The sequence below is a fragment of the Aegilops tauschii genome, chromosome 1, assembly GCF_002575655.3.
Source record: "Aegilops tauschii subsp. strangulata cultivar AL8/78 chromosome 1, Aet v6.0, whole genome shotgun sequence".
NCBI classification, from domain to species: domain Eukaryota; kingdom Viridiplantae; phylum Streptophyta; class Magnoliopsida; order Poales; family Poaceae; genus Aegilops; species Aegilops tauschii.
In genome coordinates this window covers 23698012-23721192 of record NC_053035.3, presented here as the reverse complement: position 1 = coordinate 23721192, position 23181 = coordinate 23698012, and the positions used below count along the sequence as shown (strand labels likewise).

Below are 23181 nucleotides of genomic sequence, written 5' to 3'. Positions count from 1 at the left end.
ATACAAATGTTGCAAATCATCCCCATGAAACTTAGCATCTGATGTTTAACCTAGGTTACTGTCATTTGCCAGTTTGAAATTCACTCCTGTCAGTGAGATGTTTTTTTTTTTTTTTTTTGCAAAATCAGTTGGATACTTGAAGCAGAGGATGAGGCATGCTAATAGAAACTTCTGGATTGGATTTATCATCAAAATGTGTTGGATAATAAGCCTCAGTGGACATCATGGCATCATTAGTTTCAAGAACCAGTGATCCTAGTATGAAAGCTCACAACACAGAATCTACCAAAATTCTACCATGAAGATGCAACTGATCTCAGGATCCACGAATCAACAACCAGAAAGGATACATTTGTCGTCGCGCCAGTCATGGCTTACATCTTCCTTAGGTGGTACATAATGGCAACTCAATCACAATTGCCTCATGGTAAACAGCTCATGACCAGCCTCGGCGAGCGCGCTAAATCCTCATCGGAGGCTCATACTTAAGGTAAGCAGCAGCACAGCCATGGTGCTCAGTTGGCACGGCCTTGGATCACATCAAAGCCGACCTCGGTCGGGTCTGTCGCCTGGAGCTCCACCTGGATGCCATCGAGCTCCCTCTTGAACCTCTCCTTGGAGCTCGCGTAGATCATCTTGCTCCTCACACGTGCAGTGTCAGGAGACCTGCATGGACATTCAGAATGAATCGGTTGTTACTACACAGTTGCGCGTTGTGAAGAGTGAGCGGTGAATCAAAGAACAGATGGGAGGCATCACTGACCATGCGACGAAGAATATCTTGCTCTTCTGGCAGTTCTCCTCGGTGACAAAGTCATAGTCGAATATCGCGTATCTGCATTCATTGGTGGGGAGGCTAGCAGCGAAATCCTCGTAGTTCAGGGCAGGCTCGCCGACCTTCTCCACAACAACCATCTTCTTCTTGTCGTCTATCTTGTAGATGATGAAGCGGTGGGTTCGCTTCGCCTTCAGCTCCAGGAACTTGAGCTTGCATTCGTCGTCCACAGCCATGCCCGACGCAGCGTTCGCCTACAGTAAAAGCGCAGGACAGTTAGTCATGATATTAAGGAATACACTCTTTCTGCACTTGTAAAACAGTAGTACATCTGAATAAATGTTTGATGCGGACAGCTGATTAACAGGTGGCGCTGCTGCAACATGGCAACTACAATTAGCTGCACCTTTCTAAAGAGTGAGATTAGGTGTAGTTGGTTGCCAGTAGCAATCGTCTGAACCGAACCAATTCATCGCAAACGCCTGTCAGGACCGAACCGATTCATTGCCAACGCCTGCCAGGACAGTGGCTTTCGAACAAACGGAATTCCACTAAATGGGACTGTTCAGTGTATTTGAACCTCAGCTGGCGGAACATCAACATGACACAAGCTAATAAAGCAATTTGCGGGTCCACATCCAACAATGATATGATTACAGACAACGAGTGTAGAACAGTCATGACCAAGGACCATAAATCATGCTGATGCTCAATGCGCAATGAGATTTCTCCTCTCGGATCTTTGTCTGAAATAATCTCGTTTCATTGTTTTCCTTTTCCTTTTCCTTTTCTAAAAGGAAGGTCGCCATTCCTTTTAGGGAAGCAACAACGAGCACTAATGTCCATCATGGAATTGTAAACAGGCTATTCGCAGATCGAAAGATCCATGAGAGATCCCAGTTGCAAACTTTCCATATCTCATCATTGGACAAAACACACCACAGTTGGATCCATTAAACTACATGACCACGAATAATAAACTCTACAGGCTGGCCATCTCACACATACTTGGGGTTTCCTAATCCTGACCGACAACTTAACAACGTCTCTAGAAACTAAAGCGCCACCATTAACAATTGAGGTGCCGAAATAACTAATGAGGGCATGTGTCACCATCCATCTAAAGCTTAGGCCCGTCTGTAGATTCACAACACAACTAATAATAATACTTTAAAACTAAATAGTATTGGTTCTTGGCCATGAGGCCAAAACTGAAGGACTGCTACATCGAAAAAAGAGAGCGTCCATCGGCAATGGATTTGATAGCCTCGCACTGCGCATTTTCTCCGGGGAAAAAACAATCTACGGCGCACTGCTGATGGGTACTGTGCGCGACGGCAGAAGCAAGATTGACCAAGAACATGGAGGGGAGATACAGAAAGATGTTTACCATGTCGGAGGCCTCGGAGTCGGAGACGACCCCGCGAGGAAGAAAGAGACGGATTCGGTGCGTCCCTGCTCTCTCTTGCGGCGGCTGCTGGGGGAGGGGGAGGGGGTGGGGGTGGGCTTGGGTGGTGGGAGGAGGGGGGGCGGTGTGGTGGTGGTATTTGTGCGAGGGAGTCGCGTGGGATGGACGCGCGGTTCGCGGCATATTTTCTTTTCTTTTCTTTTCTTTTCCTCCTCGCGCCATTTTCTCTCTCTTTTCCGGTGGCGGGCACCGACCGCGGGCGGGGCCCCGCGCGCCAGAGATAGATATTCTCTTCGGTCGGTCTGGGCTGCGCCGCTGCTGCGCTCGGTCCTCGTGCACCGCCCGCGGTGGCCACCCGTGCGCTCGCTGGGCCCTCGGCCGGGTGGGCCCACGCATCGCATCCGCGTTTCAAGGACCCAAACTCACGCATTGCAACAGCCAACAGCTCTTGGCCAGTCACTGTTCAGTAATCAGTACTACTCGCTAGCCGTGTTCTTCAGATGAAAATATAATAAAAGGGGTAAAACAGTGACACGTTACCAAAATGGCATGGGACACTTGTGATCCCACTCACTGTCTTGGGGGGGGGGGGGGGGGGGGGGGCTTTTTGTGGCGGCTGTGCACCGACCACGTTTTCAATGGCCCGAAACTAGCATGGACACTGCTCCTGTTGTCCGCTCCGCTCGCCATCTGCATGATGATTGCATTCACCGAGTTGCTGCATGCGGTAAGGAGGGATGCGGCGCACCGGACCGGAGGGTCTGCCGGATCGTGAAAATGCCGCGTTTGCTAGGATGAAATGATTTTGCTCTAGTATACGCTTGCATTACCTCTACTAAAAGAACAATAAACCTACACGCACGGACGATTGCAGACTTTTTACTTGATTTTTTTCAACTAACTAACCTCTCCCCCCCCCCCCCCCCCCCAAATTTTCAGTCGGGTGGGGCCCGCCTCATCCCCAACTTCCAATCCCAAGTCCCCATGTTTGCCTGCCCGTTGATCCCGTGAAAAAAATGTTGGAAATATGCCCTAGAGGCAATAATAAATGGTTATTATTATATTTCTTTGCTCATGGTAATTGTCTATTATTCATGCTATAATTGTATTGTCCGGAAATCGTAATACATGTGTGAACACATAGACCATAACGTGTCCCTAGTAAGCCTCTAGTTGACTAGCTCGTTGATCAACAGATAGTCATGGTTTCCTGACTATGGACATTGGATGTCATTGATAACGGGATCACATCATTAGGAGAATGATGTGATGGACAAGACCCAATCCTAAGCATAGCATAAAAGATCGTGTAGTTTCGTTTGCTAGAGCTTTTCCAATGTCAAGTATCTTTTCCTTAGACCATGAGATCGTGCAACTCCCGGATACCGTAGGGGTGCTTTGGGTGTGCCAAACGTCACAACGTAACTGAGTGACTATAAAGGTGCACTACGGGTATCTCCGAAAGTGCCTGTTGGGTTGGCACAGATCGAGACTGGGATTTGTCACTCCGTGTGACGGAGAGGTATCTCTGGGCCCACTCGGTAATGCATCATCATAATGAGCTCAATGTGACTAAGGCGTTAGTCACGGGATCATGCATTGCGGTACGAGTAAAGAGACTTGCCGGTAACGAGATTGAACAAGGTATTGGGATACCGACGATCGAATCTCGGGCAAGTAACATACCGTTTGACAAAGGGAATTGTATACGGGATTGACTGAATCCTCGACATCGTGGTTCATCCGATGAGAACATCGTGGAACATGTGGGAGCCAACATGGGTATCCAGATCCCGCTGTTGGTTATTGACCGGAGAGGCGTCTCGGTCATGTCTGCATGTCTCCCGAACCCGTAGGGTCTACACACTTAAGGTTCGGTGACGCTAGGGTTGTAGAGATATATGTATGCGGAAACCCGAAAGTTGTTCGGAGTCCCGGATGAGATCCCGGACGTCACGAGAGGTTCCGGAATGGTCCGAAGGTGAAGAATTATATATAGGAAGTCAAGTTTCGGCCACCGGGAAAGTTTCGGGGGTTACCGGTATTGTACCGGGACCACCGGAAGGGTCCCGGGGGTCCACCGGGTGGGGCCACCTATCCCGGAGGGTCCCGTGGGCTGAAGTGGGAAGGGAACCAGCCCCTAGTGGGCTGGGCGCCCCCCATGGGCCTTCCCCCATGCGCCTAGGGTTGGGAACCCTAGGGTGGGGGGGCTTCCCACTTGCCTTGGGAGGCAAGGCACCCCTTCCCCCCCCTTGGCCGCCGCCCCCCACCCTAGATGGGATCTGGCCATGGCTAAAATATCGTATATCAAGTGTGTAGAGAGGTGCCCCCCTGCCCCCGTATATAAAGGAGCAAGGGGGAGGCCGGCTGCCCTTGGCGCGCCAAAGAGAGGGGGGGAGTCCTCCTCCTAGTAGGACTAGGACTCCCCTTTCCTAGTCCTACTAGGAAAAGAAGGGGGGAAGGAAAGAGAGGGAGAGTGAGAGGGAAAGGGGGCTGCGCCCCCCTCTCCTAGTCCAACTAGGACTCCTCCTGGGAGGGGGCGCGCCACCTCCTGCCTGCTGCCCTCTCTCTCCCCTCAAGGCCCACTAAGGCCCAATACTTCCCCGGGGGGTTCCGGTAACCCTCCGGCACTCCTGTTTAATCCGAAACTTCTCCGGAACACTTCCGGTGTCCGAATATAGTCGTCCAATATATCAATCTTTATGTCTCGACCATTTCGAGACTCCTCGTCATGTCCGTGATCACATCCGGGACTCCGAACAACCTTCGGTACATCAAAACATATAAACTCATAATATAACTGTCATTGTAACTTTAAGCGTGCGGACCCTTCGGGTTCGAGAACTATGTAGACATGACCGAGACACCTCTCCGGTCAATAACCAATAGCGGGACCTGGATGCCCATATTGGCTCCTACATATTCTATGAAGATCTTTATCGGTCAGACCGCATAACAACATACGCTGTTCCTCTTTGTCATCGGTATGTTACTTGCCCGAGATTCGATCGTCGGTATCTCGATACCTAGTTCAATCTTGTTACCGGCAAGTCTCTTTACTCGTTCCGTAATACATCATCCCGCAACTAACTCATTAGTCACAATGCTTGCAAGGCTTATAGTGATGTGCATTACCGAGTGGGCCCAGAGATACCTCTCCGACAATCGGAGTGACAAATCCTAATCTCGAAATACGCCAACCTAACAAGTACCTTTGGAGACACCTGTAGAGCACCTTTATAATCACCCAGTTACGTTGTGACGTTTGGTAGCACACAAAGTGTTCCTCCGGTAAACAGGAGTTGCATAATCTCATAGTCATAGGAACATGTATAAGTCATGAAGAAAGCAATAGCAACATACTAAACGATCGGGTGCTAAGCTAACGTAATGGGTCAAGTCAATCACGTCATTCTCCTAATGAGGTGATCCTGTTAATCAAATGACAATTCATGTCTATGGCTAGGAAACATAACCATCTTTGATTAACGAGCTAGTCAAGTAGAGGCATACTAGTGACACTCTGTTTGTCTATGTATTCACACATGTATTATGTTTCCGGTTAATACAATTCTAGCATGAATAATAAACATTTATCATGATATAAGGAAATATATAATACTTTATTATTGCCTCTAGGGCATATTTCCTTCAGTCTCCCACTTGCACTAGAGTCCATAATCTAGATTACACAGTAATGATTCTAACACCCATGGAGTCTTGGTGCTGATCATGTTTTGCTCGTGGAAGAGGCTTAGTCAACGGGTCTGCAACATTCAGATCCGTATGTATCTTGCAAACTTCTATGTCTCCCACCTGGACTAAATCCCGGATGGAATTGAAGCGTCTTCTGATGTGCTTGGTTCTCTTGTGAAATCTGGATTCCTTTGCTAAGGCAATTGCACCAGTATTGTCACAAAAGATTTTCATTGGTCCTGATGTACTAGGTATGACCTAGATCGGATATGAACTCCTTCATCCAGACTCCTTCATTTGCTGCTTCCGAAGCAGCTATGTATTCCGCTTCACACGTAGATCCTGCCACGACACTTTGCTTAGAACTGCACCAACTGACAGCTCCACCGTTCAATGTAAATACGTATCCGGTTTGCGATTTCGAATCGTCCGGATCAGTGTCAAAGCTTGCATCAACGTAACCCCTTACGACGAGCTCTTTGTCACCTCCATAAACGAGAAACATATCCTTAGTCCTTTTCAGGTATTTCAGGATGTTCTTGACCGCTGTCTAGTGATCCACTCCTGGATTACTTTGGTACCTTCCTGCTAAACTTATAGCAAGGGACACATCAGGTCTGGTACACAGCATTGCATACATGATAGAGCCTATGGCTGAAGCATAGGGAACATCTTTCATCTTCTCTCTATCTTCTGCAGTGGTCGGGCATTGAGTCTTACGCAATCTCACACCTTGTAGTACAGGCAAGAACCCTTTCTTTGCTTGATCCATTTTGAACTTCTTCAAAACTTTGTCAAGGTATGTGCTTTGTGAAAGTCCAATTGAGCGTCTTGATCTATCTCTATAGATCTTAATGCCTAATATATATGCAGCTTCACCGAGGTCTTTCATTGAAAAACTCTTATTCAAGTATCCCTTTATGCTATCCAGAAATTCTATATCATTTCCAATCAGTAATATGTCATCCACATATAATATCAGAAATGCTATCGAGCTCCCACTCACTTTCTTGTAAATACAGGCTTCTCCAAAAGTCTGTATAAAACCAAATGCTTTGATCACACTATCAAAGCGTTTATTCCAACTCCGAGAGGCTTGCACCAGTCCATAAATGGATCGCTGGAGCTTGCACACTTTGTTAGCTCCCTTTGGATCGACAAAACCTTCCGGTTGCATCATATACAACTCTTCTTCCAGAAATCCATTCAGGAATGCAGTTTTGACATCCATTTGCCAAATTTCATAATCATAAAATGCGGCAATTGCTAACATGATTCGGACAGACTTAAGCATCGCTACGGGTGAGAAGGTCTCATCGTAGTCAATCCCTTGAACTTGTCAAAAACCTTTCGCAACAAGTCGAGCTTTATAGACAGTAACATTACCATCAGCGTCAGTCTTCTTCTTGAAGATCCATTTATTTTCAATGGCTTGCCGACCATCGGGCAAGTCAACCAAAGTCCATACTTTGTTCTCATACATGGATCCCATCTCGGATTTCATGGCTTCAAGCCATTTTGCGGAATCTGGGCTCACCATCGCTTCTTCATAGTTCGTAGGTTCGTCATGGTCTAGTAACATGACCTCCAGAACAGGATTACCGTACCACTCTGGTGCGGATCTTGATCTAGTTGACCTACGAGGTTCAGTAATAACTTGATCTGAAGTTTCATGATCATTATCATTAACTTCCTCACTACTTAGTGTAGGTGTCGCAGAAACTGATTTCTGCGATGATCTACTTTCCAATAAGGAAGCAGGTACAGTTACCTCATCAAGTTCTACTTTCCTCCCACTCACATCTTTCGAGAGAAACTCCTTCTCTAGAAAGGATCCATTCCTAGCAACGAATATCTTGCCTTCGGATCTGTGATAGAAGGTATACCCAGTAGTCTCTTTTGGGTATCCTATGAAGACACATTTCTCCGATTTAGGTTCGAGCTTATCAGGTTGAAGTTTCTTCACATAAGCATCGCAACCCCAAACTTTAAGATACGACAACTTTGGTTTCTTGCCAAACCATAGTTCATAAGGCGTCGTCTCAACGGATTTCGATGGTGTCCTATTTAGAGTGAATGCAGCCGTCTCTAAAGCATAACCCCAAAACGATAGCGGTAAATCAGTAAGAGACATCATAGATCGCACCATATCTAATAAAGTACGATTACGACGTTCGGACACACCATTACGCTGTGGTGTTCCGGGTGGCGTGAGTTGCGAAACTATTCCGCATTGTTTCAAATGTAGACCAAACTCGTAACTCAAATATTCTCCTCCACGATCAGATCGTAGGAATTTTATTTTCTTGTTACGATGATTTTCAACTTCACTCTGAAATTCTTTGAACTTCTCAAATGTTTCAGACTTATGTTTCATTAAGTAGATATACCCATATCTGCTTAAATCATCTGTGAAGGTGAGAAAATAACGATATCCGCCACGAGCCTCAATATTCATCGGACCACATACATTTGTATGTATGATTTCCAACAAATCTGTTGATCTCTCCACAGTACCGGAGAACGGTGTTTTGGTCATCTTGCCCATGAGGCACGGTTCGCAAGTACCAAGTGATTCAAAATCAAGTGATTCCAAAATTCCATCAGTATGGAGTTTCTTTATGGGCTTTACACCGATATGACCTAAACGGCAGTGCCACAAATAAGTTGCACTGTCATTATTAACTCTGCATCTTTTGGCTTCGACATTATGAATATGTGTATCACTACTATCGAGATTCATTAAAAATAGACCACTCTTCAAGGGTGCATGACCATAAAAGATATTATTCATGTAAATAGAACAACCATTATTCTCTGATTTAAATGAATAACCGTCTCGCATTAAACAAGATCCAGATATAATGTTCATGCTCAACGCTGGCACCAAATAACAATTATTTAGGTCTAAAACTAATCCCGAAGGTAGATGTAGAGGTAGCGTGCCGACGGCGATCACATCGACTTTGGAACCATTTCCCACGCGCATCGTCACCTCGTCCTTAGCCAATCTTCGCTTAATCCATAGCCCCTGTTTCGAGTTGCAAATATTAGCAACAGAACTAGTATCAAATACCCAGGTGCTACTGCGAGTATTAGTAAGGTACACATCAATAACATGTATATCACATATAACTTTGTTAACCTTGCCATCCTTCTTATCCGCCAAATACTTGGGGCAGTTCCGCTTCCAGTGACCAGTCTGCTTACAGTAGAAGCACTCAATTTCAGGCTTAGGTCCAGATTTGGATTTCTTCTCCTGAACAACAACTTGCTTGCTGTTCTTCTTGAAGTTCCCCTTCTTCTTCCCTTTGCCCTTTTTCTTGAAACTAGTGGTTTTACTGACCATCAACACTTGATGCTCCTTCTTGATTTCTACCTCCGCTGCCTTTAGCATTGCGAAGAGCTCGGGAATAGTCTTATTCATCCCTTGCATGTTATAGTTCATCACGAAGCTCTTGTAGCTTGGTGGCAGTGATTGAAGAATTCTTTCAATGACGCACTCATCCGGAAGATTAACTCCCAGTTGAATCAAGTGATTGTTATACCCAGACATTCTGAGTATATGCTCACTGACAGAACTATTCTCTTCCATCTTGCAGCTATAGAACTTATTGGAGACTTCATATCTCTCAATTCGGGCATTTGCTTGAAATATTAACTTCAACTCCTGGAACATCTCGTATGCTCCATGACGTTCAAAACGTCGTTGAAGACCCGGTTCTAAGCCGTAAAGCATGGCACACTGAACTATTGAGTAGTCATCAGCTTTGCTCTGCCAGATGTTCATAACTTCTGGCGTCGCTCTTGCAGGAGGCCTGGCACCTAGCGGTGCTTCTAGGACGTAATTCTTCTGTGCAGCAATGAGGATAATCCTCAAGTTACGGACCCAGTCCGTGTAATTGCTACCATCATCTTTCAACTTAGCTTTCTCAAGGAACGCATTAAAATTCAACGGAACAACATCACGGGCCATTTATCTACAATCAACATAGACAAGCAAGATACTATCAGGTACTAAGTTCATGATAAATTTAAGTTCAATTAATCATATTACTAAAGAACTCCCACTTAGATAGACATCCCTCTAATCATCTAAGTGATTACGTGATCCAAAGCAACTAAACCATGTCCGATTAACACGTGAGATGGAGTAGTTTCAATGGTGAACATCACTATGTTGATCATATCTACTATATGATTCACGCTCGACCTTTCGGTCTCTGTGTTCCGAGGCCATATCTGTATATGCTAGGCTCATCAAGTTTAACCTGAGTATTCCGCGTGTGCAACTGTTTTGCACCTGTTGTATTTGAACGTAGAGCCTATCACACCCGATTAACACGTGGTGTCTCAGCACGAAGAACTTTCGCAACGGTGCATACTCAGGGAGAACACTTTTATCTTGAAATTTTAGTGAGAGATCATCTTATAATGCTACCGTCAATCAAAGCAAGATAAGATGCATAAAGGATTAACATCACATGCAATCATTATAAGTGATATGATATGGCCATCATCATCTTGTGCTTGTGATCTCCATCTCCAAAGCACCGTGCTTGTGATCTCCATCTCCGAAGCACCGTCATGATCACCATCGTCACCGGCGCGACACCTTGATCTCCATCGTAGTATCGTTGTCGTCTCGCCAAGTAATTGCTTTTACGACTATCGCTACCGCTTAGTGATAAAGTAAAACTATTACATGGTAATTGCATCTCATACAATAAAGCGACAACCATATGGCTCCTGCCAGTTGCCGATAACTCGGTTACAAAACATGATCATCTCATACAACAAATTGTATCACATCATGTCTTGACCATATCACATCACAACATGCCCTGCAAAAACAAGTTAGACGTCCTCTACTTTGTTGTTGCAAGTTTTACGTGGCTGCTACGGGCTTAGCAAGAACCGTTCTTACCTACGCATCAAAACCACACCGATAGTTTGTCAAGTTGGTGCTGTTTTAACCTTCGCAAGGACCGGGCGTAGCCACACTCGGTTCAACTAAAGTGAGAGAGACAGACACCCGCCAGTCACCTTTAAGCAATGAGTGCTCCGAACGGTGAAACCAGTCTCGCGTAAGCGTACGCGTAATGTCGGTCCGGGCCGCTTCATCTCACAATACCGCTGAACCAAAGTATGACATGCTGGTAAGCAGTATGACTTATATCGCCCACAACTCACTTGTGTTCTACTCGTGCATAGCATCAACGCATAAAACCAGGCTCGGATGCCACTGTTGGGGAACGTAGTAATTTCAAAATTTTTCCTACGCACACGCAAGATCATGGTGATGCATAGCAACGAGAGGGGAGAGTGTTGTCCACGTACCCTCGTAGACCGACAGCGAAAGCGTTATCACAACGCGGTTGATGTAGTCGTACGTCTTCACGATCCGACCGATCAAGTACCAAACGTACGGCACCTCCAAGTTCCACACACGTTCAACTCGATGACGTCCCTCGAACTCCGATCCAGCCGAGTGTTGAGGGAGAGTTTCGTCAGCACGACGGCGTGGTGACGATGATGATGTTCCACCGACGCAGGGCTTCGCCTAAGCTCCGCAACGGTATTATCAAGGTGTAATATGGTGGAGGGGGGCACCGCACACGGCTAAAATATCGTATATCAAGTGTGTAGAGAGGTGCCCCCCTGCCCCCGTATATAAAGGAGCAAGGGGGAGGCCGGCTGCCCTTGGCGCGCCAAAGAGAGGGGGGGAGTCCTCCTCCTAGTAGGAGTAGGACTCCCCTTTCCTAGTCCTACTAGGAAAAGAAGGGGGGAAGGAAAGAGAGGGAGAGGGAGAGGGAAAGGGGGCTGCGCCCCCCTCTCCTAGTCCAACTAGGACTCCTCCTGGGAGGGGGCGCGCCACCTCCTGCCTGCTGCCCTCTCTCTCCCCTCAAGGCCCACTAAGGCCCAATACTTCCCCGGGGGGTTCCGGTAACCCTCCGGCACTCCGGTTTAATCCGAAACTTCTTCGGAACACTTCCAGTGTCCGAATATAGTCGTCCAATATATCAATCTTTATGTCTCGACCATTTCGAGACTCCTCGTCATGTCCGTGATCATATCCGGGACTCCGAACAACCTTCGGTACATCAAAACATATAAACTCATAATATAACTGTCATCGTAACTTTAAGCGTGCGGACCCTTCGGGTTCGAGAACTATGTAGACATGACCGAGACACCTCTCCAGTCAATAACCAATAGCGGGACCTGGATGCCCATATTGGCTCCTACATATTCTATGAAGATCTTTATCGGTCAGACCGCATAACAACATACGTTGTTCCTCTTTGTCATCGGTATGTTACTTGCCCGAGATTCGATCGTCGGTATCTCGATACCTAGTTCAATCTCGTTACCGGCAAGTCTCTTTACTCGTTCCGTAATACATCATCCCGCAACTAACTCATTAGTCACAATGCTTGCAAGGCTTATAGTGATGTGCATTACCGAGTGGGCCCAGAGATACCTCTCCGACAATCGGAGTGACAAATCCTAATCTCGAAATACGCCAACCCAACAAGTACCTTTGGAGACACCTGTAGAGCACCTTTATAATCACCCAGTTACGTTGTGACGTTTGGTAGCACACAAAGTGTTCCTCCGGTAAACGGGAGTTGCATAATCTCATAGTCATAGGAACATGTATAAGTCATGAAGAAAGCAATAGCAACATACTAAACGATCGGGTGCTAAGCTAACATAATGGGTCAAGTCAATCACGTCATTCTCCTAATGAGGTGATCCCGTTAATCAAATGACAACTCATGTCTATGGCTAGGAAACATAACCATCTTTGATTAACGAGCTAGTCAAGTAGAGGCATACTAGTGACACTCTGTTTGTCTATGTATTCACACATGTATTATGTTTCCGGTTAATACAATTCTAGCATGAATAATAAACATTTATCATGATATAAGAAAATATATAATACTTTATTATTGCCTCTAGGGCATATTTCCTTCACCTCCTTCAAAGAGGTATGTCCTTTGATATATGCCTAAGCATGAGATCAGATTGTTAAACTCCTCCTCTACCTTTGTTTTAGGAGGAGTGTGCGGCAAACCGTGGGAAAATGCCCTGCTAGCCGGATGTCAGCTAATCCGGCACCGGACTCGTCCACTAGGACGAAGGCTGATACAGTGCCGGCTCCGCCTCTTCAAGAGGATTCTGATGACGTATCCATCATGAATTCCGAGGTAGAGAGCGTAATGAATCACCGTCGACTGAAAGAGGCCATGCGCGCCCCAGCTTTCTCTGAACAGGAATTTACCGCACTCAGCTCCGTGGATGCATATATCCGAGCCGCCCGAGATGGACTGGCGGGAATTACTCAACAGTTTTCAAAGGATATGCAGGTAATGTTTTGAGCAATTTTAATAGATATATGCATGTAGCCCCCAAAACTTGAAGAGGTTAGTCCAACCTATTTAAGGATCGTTACAACCTGCAGGTTCTCAGGGAGAAAAACAACGTATTGTCTCATGAGCTGAAGTCAAACCAGATAAAGCTAAATGCCACCTCCACGAAGCTTGCAGAGATGAAAAAGGCCACAATGACCGCTGAGCAGAAGAACAAGCTTGAGGAGGAAAAGGATAAACAAGCCGAAGAGATAAAGAGCTTAAAAGCCCAGTTATCGGCCGCAGAGCGAGAAAATAAGAATTTGAAAGGCGGCATATTCGGTATGACCTTTAAAAACATCTAAGGGACGTAGATCATCCCATAGTCCGGATTGTCACAACTTTGTTATTGCAGGTCTGTTAACCTGTTGACTTGAGGAGGAAGTATCCGGATTTTGAGGCGACGTGCTGAAGGAACTATCCGTGATGCATGAACGAGCCCGAAAAGCTATGAAAAGTATGGTGAAGGCTTTATGGCCGTCCGATGCCCCTCCGAAAAGTATGGAGGGGTTGGCGAACCTGTTCAAAGGTGCCCGGCGCCGTTTCGAGCTATGGAAGGCGTCTGCATGCCGGGAAGGTGCACGAGAGGCGTGGGCGATGGTGAAAACGTGCTACACCGGACTCGATCCAAATCATATGGCTCGAGTTGGACCTCGAGGGCCCGACGGAAAGGAGATTCCCGTGAACTTGGTATACGACCAAGTGATGATAGCTGCGAAGTACTCGCAAGAAGACTGTAGTTTAGACAGTCTTATAGATGGTATAGATAAGGAGTAGGTGTTTGTTTTGATGTATTAATGTACCTCTAAGCTTGAATTTTTATCTCCGATCAAACATGTTAAAATATGTCATTGCAGACTTTCAGCTTCAGCCTCCGAGCCAAGAAGGTGGAGTGTGTCCGAATACTATTGTGGAATGTAAGAAACATTCATTATGTCCGGAAACCAGGCAATCCAGTCATATTGCTCGAACAGACAAAAATTTAGTTCGGGGAGGTATGTTATGTTACGTAGTAAGAAACATCTTCCAAGGAGAATAGTTCCGTTAAGGGTTCCTTTCCTTGGGTTGGCATGCTTTAATTGCGCGTGCCTAGGGCTTTGATCCGAATTACGGGGAACCGGTCCCGCATTATTTTTCCAAATAGTTACAGGAACGTAACAAACTGTCGTTGCTTGCCGACCAATTATGCTCTTAAGAACGCTAGCTTTCGACTTCACCCTTCTGAGGTACAGGTCCGGATTACCCGGTTGTAACAATCGCAGAGGTGCTCCCTTTACACCCTAGCCGAACAATCGGGAACGTAGGGTGTAAACACAGGAGCGAGGCAACCCAGCTTGGCAAAAACTTAAGTCATAAAGGTGCATATAATGGCAAAAAGTGTATATAACAAACGACATATTAATGTAAGCTCCAAGCTTTTGATAATAAGCTTCGTTAAAGAAGCCCCCAGTCATAGTGAGGTGTATACATTTAAAGATGTGTACCCCTAATAGTTCGGCATATCCGAACATATACCGGGAAGGGTATAGGAAAAAAAGGGAAGAGGAGAGAAAAAGAAGGAAAATAAAAGGACGAAGAAAAGGATGTGTCCCAACTATGCGTAGAATCTTCGGAGCCGAGCAGCGTTCCAAGGATTCGCCTCGAGGCGATTGTCCGATGCATTACGAAGGCGATAGGCTCCTCCTGTGAGAACTTCGTGTATGATGAAGGGGCCCTCCCATTTTGGTTTGAGCTTATCCTTCTTCTTCTCAGGGAGGCGCAGAACAAGTTCGCCGACATTATAAGTCTTGGGCCGCACTTCTCTGCTTTGGTATCTCCTTTTGTATTTGGATGCCCATCCTTCGGTCGCACTGGCCTTAAGTAGTAGCTCTCAACACCGTCACCGTGTTGACCTATTCAGGGCCACTGTAAGTCTGTAACGGAGCTTGGTGCACGTCACACATTTGGGGCACGTTGTGTCACTGTCAGGTGGGCCCCCCTTGCCAGTGTAGCCTTTCGGTGGGCCCGACATGTGGGGGTGGCTGACATTCTCTCCCTCGCTCACCTATCCCCGTCTAAGCCCGGACATAAAAACCAATGACCAAAGACCGAACCCGAAAAGACCGAGACCGAACCCGCCAAGACCGAACTAAAACCAGTCGTCAAAACTAAAAAACCAAATTAAATTTGGTCGAATCGCTCTTCTTATTTGGATGACCGGAAAACCCAGATAGACCGAATGAGCATAACAATACTCTAAAAGTTTATGGCACAATTAACACAATCCCTGGTCTTCTCTGGATGTTTATGGCACAATTGTGGTTGAATACACACATGCTCTTCCAACTATGAATTGAATTTGAGCTGTAGTATGAAATTTGGTCTGTTTCTTCGGAACCGAACACTATCCTGTAAAGACCGGAATGGTGGAGAACTGACTGACCAAAAAGACCGAACAAAAGAACCGAGAAGACCGAATTCTTCCCCACCCACCTGCCTCTCCCCCAGTAGTCGGCCGCACCCCGGCCACCTCGCAGGCTCACGCCGGTGTGCCCCCCCGCCGCCAATCACCTTCTGCGCCGCCTCCCCCCTCGCGCGAGCGCCGCCTCCACCCCCACCCCCTCCTCCCCCGCGTGCGCCGCCGCCTCCAACCTCCCGCGCGCACCCTCACGCAGGCCTGGCTCGTGCTCGTGCTCTCTGCAGCCTGGCGCACGCGACCGGAGCGCGGGGGTGGCCGCGCGGCACCACCACGCGGACCGGAGCATGGGGGCGAACGCGCGCCACCGCCACGACAAGCCGCGACCTCAACCTCGCTCGCCGACGCGACCCCCGCCTCCCCTCGGTGGCTCCCGGTTCGAACTCCTGGACGGAGTTGGTGACGACCGCCTCGGCGAGGTCGGTGGCCAGTTTTCGGTAGCCTCGGCGCCCTCGTTGGTGCGCTCGCCGCTAGACCAGTAAATTTTTGCTGTTCACTCATCTGATCAGGCCATGCGATTGCTGTCCTGTCCTGTTCAATTGCTGTCATGTTATTATGGTGCTACTATATGGGTTCCAGAAAACAAGTAAATATCTATGAAGTGCAGTGATGCAAATGCGAATGTCTAAGAAAAGGGGACCTGTTATGCTGAATGCAACATTACATTGCTTGATATGATGGGGTTTCTCATCCTGTTTTTGCTGACTGTAGTGCTATAGCACTATTGTGTAACACGGCTATTTCTGCTTGTGATTTGTACACCTAACATGTGTTAATGGTATTGCTAGAAGCTTCTATGGTGATGGCTTAATATACTAGTCCAGTTGCTTTTATAGCTGGGGGTTATTATATTTGGTTTCGTGTACATGTTATCAGCATTTCAGTTGAGGTTACACATTTGGTTCAAATAATCTAGCGACTTCTAACTCACTGATGTAGTGATGTTACACATGTTTCAGAGGTAGTATAGGTTCCAATAATAATTGCTTGAAAAGATAATATGTTTGTTAGTATTTCTTTTGTTTCCTGATTGAGCAGTTGATTAGAAGACATATTTTGATTTTGCAGAGTCATCAGTGCCCGGTAAAGTTGAGTTTGTCAGTACTGCGTTTCAAATCTGAAAGTTTATATAGTTTAGGGTGTAGCCAGAATATCAGATGGTCTAAGTACTAGGGACCTTGCTCAAATTAGATTATGAGGTAAACTTGCGCTTTAATGTCTGAGGTTAAATTGTATGCTTTAATATCTGAGGGCCACTTGTTATGAGCTATTTCAACTGACTTCAATCGCCTATTCAGCTTGTAGCTAGCAATGGCCAACTATGCTCTTATTCTATTAGAATAGAACACAAATGCGTAAGTGGATTGTGGATATCATACTCTTGGAAAGGTGCAATAGTTCCCCCACATTTTCAGGATCAAGTGGTTAGGTATGATAGGAAGGTAGCATGTTTGTTTCTTGAATGATTTTTTTTGACCGCGGTACGATTTTTTGGGATATGTACACCTCTGTGCCTATATACATAATTCATCTTATATCATGGAACACCTGTTATAAATTGGTTATAAATCACGTTCTATTTTTTGCAGCCAGCAAAATTTAAAGCATTTATTGATCGTGTAAACAATACTCCACTACATGACATTGCCATACCAGTATCAGGCTTCTGTTGGGAGTTCAATAAGGTGACAGTTTTCCTTCTTCTGAATTTGATTTCCATTATGTTTACACTTTTTTTCATTACCCGCTTACTGTTAACAATTGGTTGCAGGGAAATTTTCACCATTGGAGGCCTCTGTTTATGCATTTTGATACGTATTTCAAGACATGCATCTCTTCTAGTAAGGATCTTCTCTTGTCTGATGATATGACTGAGTGTGAACCGTTGATGCAGATTTTGAGAGTTATGCAAATTGTGTTGGAAGATTGCCAGAACAAAACATCTTTTGCTGGCCTTGAGGTAAGCTGGTGTTCTTTTTATGTGCTTTTGAACTCTTTACTAATGTCCCAAAGATGGGAATTTCAGACCCTTGGTTTTATTCCACTTAAACTGATCATTGCCCTCTACTCCTTGTATCAGCATTTTAAGAATCTGCTGGCATCATCAGATCCTGAAGTACTTGTTGCGGCTTTGGAAACTCTTGCTTCAGTGGTAAAGATAAATCCTTCAAAATTACATATCAATGGAAAACTATCAACAGTGGAGCTATAAGCAGCTCTTCTACCATTGTCCCAAGGATGGGGTAGCAAGGAGGAAGGTCTAGGCTTTGTATTCGCGTGTTGTGGGAAATGACCGAAATCAGCTGGAGGGTTTGTGTTTATTCCCAGCAGACATGGACAACAAATATGATGGCACACAAAATCGTCTTGAGTCCACTCTTCATTTTGAGTATAATTTGGCACCCGTCCAAGATTCTGACCAGACCAATGACATGAACAAGTCATCTAATCTTTGTGTGATACATATCCCAGACCTGCACCTTCAGAAGGAGGATGACTTGGGCATATTGAAGCAATGTATTGACAAGTTAATGTGCCTCTAGAGCACTGGTTTGCTTTGTATACAAGGATAAGATATGCACATGCTTTTAATTCCCCGAGGACATGCAGGCTATATGGTCGTATAAGTCTTCTTTCTTCCATTGTTCTTGTGCAATCCAGTGATGCCCATGACGAACTAACTCGTTCTTGACAAATGAGCCAGAGTACACAAATGAGTTAATCCGGCTTGTTCGCTCAGAAGATAATGTTCCTGGGTCCATCCGTGCATTGGCTAAGCTTGTACTGGGAGCACAGTTAGCAGCATATGCAACATCTCATGAGTGAGCTGGGATACTTGAGTGAATTAAGTATCATCTCTGCTGGTGGAAACTGCATGGTCTTGCTCAGTGTTGTGCAGAAAGCAGCATCTTCCCTCAGTAGCCCTAGTGATACTTCATCTCCTTCAGTTGTTGATGCCTTTTTGCAGTTCTTTTTGCTTCATGTGCTGTCATCTTCGAGTTATGGGACCACCAGGGGTTCAGGAATGTCCCTCTCTCCTGCAAGATAAGGATCCTTCTCACATGCATCTTGTCAGTTTGGCAGTAAAGACCCTTCAGAAGCTGATGGACTACAGCAGCCCTGCTGTTTCCCTGTTTAAAGATTTGGGTGGTGTAGAGCTTTTGTCTCAGAGGTTACATGTGGAGGTGCAGCGTGTTATTGGCGTTGCTGACAGTCTTACTTCAGTGATTGCTAGTGATACATTGAAATTGGAAGATGACCATTTCTACTCACAGAAGCTGCCGATTAAGGCTTTGCTCAAGGCATTAGGTTCTGCTACATATTCTCCTGCAAATCCTGCTTGCTTTCAAAGCTCCAATGATAATTCCCTTGTATTCCAGAATGTTGGCAAGTTTGGTGGTGATATTTACATCTCGTCAGTTACTGTTACGAGTGAGATAATACACAAGGATCTACATGCTTTCCTGCATTGAAGGAACTTGATCTTCATGATGCTTCCTGTCATCAGTAACTGCTGGGTTATGCCATCTTGTAGCTCTTATATGTGTACCCAAAGAGCAAGGAAGACAGTGAGAGGTGAGTAGGATGCACTTTGTCTTTTGCACTGTTTATGTTGTTCTAGTAGGATTATATTTATCGTAGAAACTAATTTATATGTGTGCCTGCGTTGGTTGTTTCAGAGACGAGTTCTTGAGACAGATGCTTGAAATGAATGCAAGGACAGGTATGTGTTCTTTTATTGTTTCCCTGCGATGATTACATGCTATTCCCTGTATATGCAATCAGCTGTGGCTGGGCTGCAGCTTTTGTGTACTTCTGTATTGTATAAAAGACCATTGCTGTTGCTGGGTCTATGTCTTCAAACTACCGTGATGGCTCGAATAGGAATATATGTGGATCTTAAAATTACAGTGATACATGAAGTGAGGAACTCTAAAATATGCTTTAACACATAAACCTGCAGTAAGGGCAATCATGTGATGTTTGTCATGTTTTAATCTTTGACAGTATTATTAAGATGCCTTTCGACAACCATATAAAGATGGCGAGGAAGTTATGTTTAACTCTGAAAAATAGTCTAACAGAGCCACTTTTCTACCTTTTCTTGTTTATGCCCATTTGATATACTTTCTTTGCCTGCCAGCTGAAACTTACATCAGAAGTTTCTTGTTTGACAACTATCTTGAGCTAAACTATATACCTCCACAGTGTCGGGTCTGAAGCGCTGCCTTGGTGACATGATCGCAGTGGCCGACGTGGCTATGGTGGAGCTCGAGCCCACAAAGCGCGTGCGGGAGGTAGTGGAGACGGAGCTGCATGGGGGCGAGGTGCAGGCCTCCATCCCAGCCGCGTCAAATACAGGCACTCGAGGTCTCTCCTCATCTTTCTGGCCCCGAATTGATGAATCATATTCATATCTCCATTTAGTGCCAATTCGCCTGATTTGGTTCAACCTTGACATATTTTTGTGCTGCGTTTAGGCGACAATCTCACATCTCCAGTAGGAGATCAGTAAGGTGGGCACTGATCTGGAGCTGCTTAAGGTCAGAAACTTTGGAAGTCGAATCAATTTAGGCTCCTGGTCTATTACTTAAATATGACGTGGTTGTCTTTATGATTGGAATTGGAACTGGCGGGCTGCGCTTTTGGTACTTGATGTAATGTCTCCAAAGATCAAGGAAGACAGCGAGAGGTGAGTACTTAGGATGAACGTTATCCACTGCACCGTTTCTATTGTGCTTTAGTAGGATCATGTTTATGGTAGCAACTAGTTTATGCAGACATGGTTATCATGGTAAATTGCTGAACAGAGATGAGAATTTTAACTAGTGATGGTGGGACAAGAACATTTCGTAGAATGAATAGATTAGTAGAAGTATGAATAAAGGAGTTGCCAATGCAAGAAACTGGAACAGAGGAACCACTGGCAATGGTAATACATGGAAGATGAGAAGGCATATGACAACATATCAGGGGTGCCAGACATATGTGCCGAAGCACGTGAGTTGAAGATCAGCCAGCTCCAATGCCCTGTCTGGTGTAGTTCATGGCAGCAAGAAAAGCCACCTGGTCCCAGCTTGGTGCAGTCGTACATGTCGGAACAGACGGTGGAGTTGGTGCAGCTGGTGGCGGTGCAGGCTGGTAGAACACCGCAGAGTCAGTTGGTGGAAGGCTGGTGCCAGGGCATGGGTGGTGCAGGGGCGCGGACGTGGTGTATGCCTGTGGTGGCTGTTGTGGTCCCAGAAGACCAGGTGCTCCAGTATGCCTGCACGACACCGGTCCACGGATCAGCTGATGGTGGTCGCCACGACAGAGTGGCTGGAGGTGTTGAACTGCTCTTGGTGCGCTGGAGGATGGAGCCGAGGAAGCAATTATGTCTACATTTTCAAAATAGTACTATAACAGAATCACTTTTCTACCTGTTCTTGTTTATGCCCATTTGGTATATTTTCTTTGCCTGCTAGCTGGAACTTATATCAGAAGCTTCTTGTTTGTTAATTATCTTGAGTTAAACTATGTTGATCCTCTGCAGGCATTCTCAACAGAAGGTTTCTGTAGACTTAGCTGAGAGGCGCTCCGGACCGCCATCAGCAGATGGTATGCAAGACAAGTCAGTAGAAGGTAAGCAAGAGCATACGTAACATTTCCTGTTCCTGAATCCCTTAAGAGAGCAGCGTTCCCAAAGGCTCTATCCAATCTCACTTGGACATTCTCCTCATTAGCCTATTATTCCAAGTGAAAGGATACCCTGAGTAGCCAAGGTCTTGAAGCCCACAGACCTCCACATGTTCCCAAAATCTTTCCATATGGGTGGGATTTCTCTCATTTTGATCGACCTGGCTGCTCTGAAGCTTGTAGAACCTCATTAAAATCTCCTCCACACAGCCAAGGTAAGTCAGACTGTGCACATAGATACCGGATGATACTCCAGGTTTTGTCACGGAGTTCTGCTTTAGGTTCTCCATAGATCCCTGAGAACCGCCACTTTCTCCCCTCCCCCTGAATATATATGTCCATGTGGTACTGTGAGTAGGGTCTGAAATCCGTTGAGAATCCGTCCCGTCACCATAGAGCCAAACCTCCTCCTTTTCCATAACAATTCACAGCATAGACATTTTGAAACCCAAACTCCACCTTAGTCTCTCCATCGCCGGTGCTCTCTTCTTGGTTTCGCATAGAAACACCGGCCTGGGGTTGAAGGACCGAACTAGGTCCCTGAATTCTCCCACTGTCGGGGTCAATCCCAAACCCTGACAGTTCCAAACCAAGATCCTCATTGTGCCCGGCGGGCCTGCTCCTCCTTGGTAGCGTTTTCTTAGTTAGGTTCGCAGTGTCACTCCCTTCAACGGCTCGTTGTCTTTTCACTCCTTCTGCAGACACTTTTGTATCTTGTATCACGCCCACAAACAAGACCATGTTGGACCGACACCCACACCCTCCTCACACTCCTTTTTTTTGGAGGTAGGATTTTGCTTTTGTTTTAAGGGTGCTCCCTGTCCTGCCTCCTGAGGCCTGGGCTTTTTCACATACTTGCACCTTATTTGGCTAGAATGTCCTGGCGCCGCTCCAGCCATGCTTGCCTTTTTGGTAGGCGAGCAGACCTTGTTCTTGCCCATCACCTCTAGCCACCACTCCCATCTATTGCACCTTCCTTCATGGGGCTGGTGACTTCCTCCTTGATCGCCCCTGGCTCAGATACAAGCAGCGCCCGCCTTGGAGGGAGATAGATCACGAATGATAGTGCTCCCCCTGGTTGCCGACTCTGATGAAACCCATCTGCTTGATCCCAAGCTTTGTTTTGTTGACGATTTCTGAGAGTACCTAGACTTCCTGGGAGAAGCTCTGAGCCAGCTGCCCCTCATTCACACACCTCTCGCCTCCATGAAACATTTCCCACAGCCAAGGCAGAAGTGTGGCACGCTTCAAAACAGTCTAATGGAATCACTTTTCTACTAATTTTTATTCTTTATTTATTATGTCCACTTGGTATATTACTTGCCTGCTAGCTCATCGTTTCGGGATTTTTTCTTGTTTGCTAATTAACTTGAGATGGTTGTTCCTTCTCCACAGGCAGTTTGAACAGACGACTTGTGTGAGCTCGGCCGAGAGGTGCTATGGACATCCTTCTTGAAAATAAAAAAGGGTTTTCTCTCCATTCCTTGTTAGGAAGTATTGTACATGTATATACGGTATGAATATAAACCGTATATACGTCTGGTAGGATTATGTGTGTTGCGTGGGTCATTGTAATCAGGTAGTTGCGGTTGTTAGGATTCATCCTCATCTCTGTATAGCTTTCTTCAGGATCAATCCAACACCAACCGAACTACCATATCTTGTAAACCTGTCGATCTATATAACATGCAACGCGTCCCAGCCAGAGGCATACGCTTCAACCAATCTTTCATGGTATTCAGAGCCTAGTTCC

The 23181-nt window shown here is 46.0% G+C and overlaps 1 protein-coding gene and 1 non-coding gene across 11 annotated transcripts; one reads left to right on the top strand and one right to left on the bottom strand.

The window, feature by feature from the left end:
• Positions 1-161: 161 nt before the first annotated feature.
• On the bottom strand, positions 162-2344 carry LOC109758781 (actin-depolymerizing factor 7). The gene is made up of 3 exons (XM_020317646.4): positions 2166-2344; positions 764-1029; positions 162-666 (listed from the first exon to the last, which is right to left on the bottom strand). Exons 1-3 carry the CDS (start codon positions 2166-2168, stop codon positions 516-518), a joined length of 420 nt encoding a protein of 139 aa, XP_020173235.1. The 5' UTR covers positions 2169-2344; the 3' UTR covers positions 162-515.
• Positions 2345-15763: 13419 nt separating this feature from the next.
• On the top strand, positions 15764-23153 carry LOC109758761 (E3 ubiquitin-protein ligase UPL2). 10 transcript variants are annotated; one of them, XR_012201474.1, is made up of 10 exons: positions 15767-16210; positions 17342-17437; positions 17524-17712; positions 17833-19328; positions 19433-19476; positions 19962-20123; positions 20234-20296; positions 20426-20445; positions 21286-21374; positions 22824-23153. It is a non-coding gene; the product is annotated as an E3 ubiquitin-protein ligase UPL2 (transcript). The 10 variants fall into 10 exon arrangements; XR_006663799.2 differs by adding an exon at positions 20534-21195 and having other exon boundaries at positions 15769-17437; XR_012201471.1 differs by adding an exon at positions 20534-21195 and having other exon boundaries at positions 15772-16171; positions 20234-20445.
• The last annotated feature ends 28 nt before the right edge of the window (positions 23154-23181 follow it).

Excerpts from the sequence above, each read along its gene's own strand:
- LOC109758781 (XM_020317646.4), bottom strand. Across the intron at positions 667-763 it reads AAGATATTCTTCGTCGCATG|GTCTCCTGACACTGCACGTG; the intron begins GTCAGTGATGCC and ends ATGTCCATGCAG.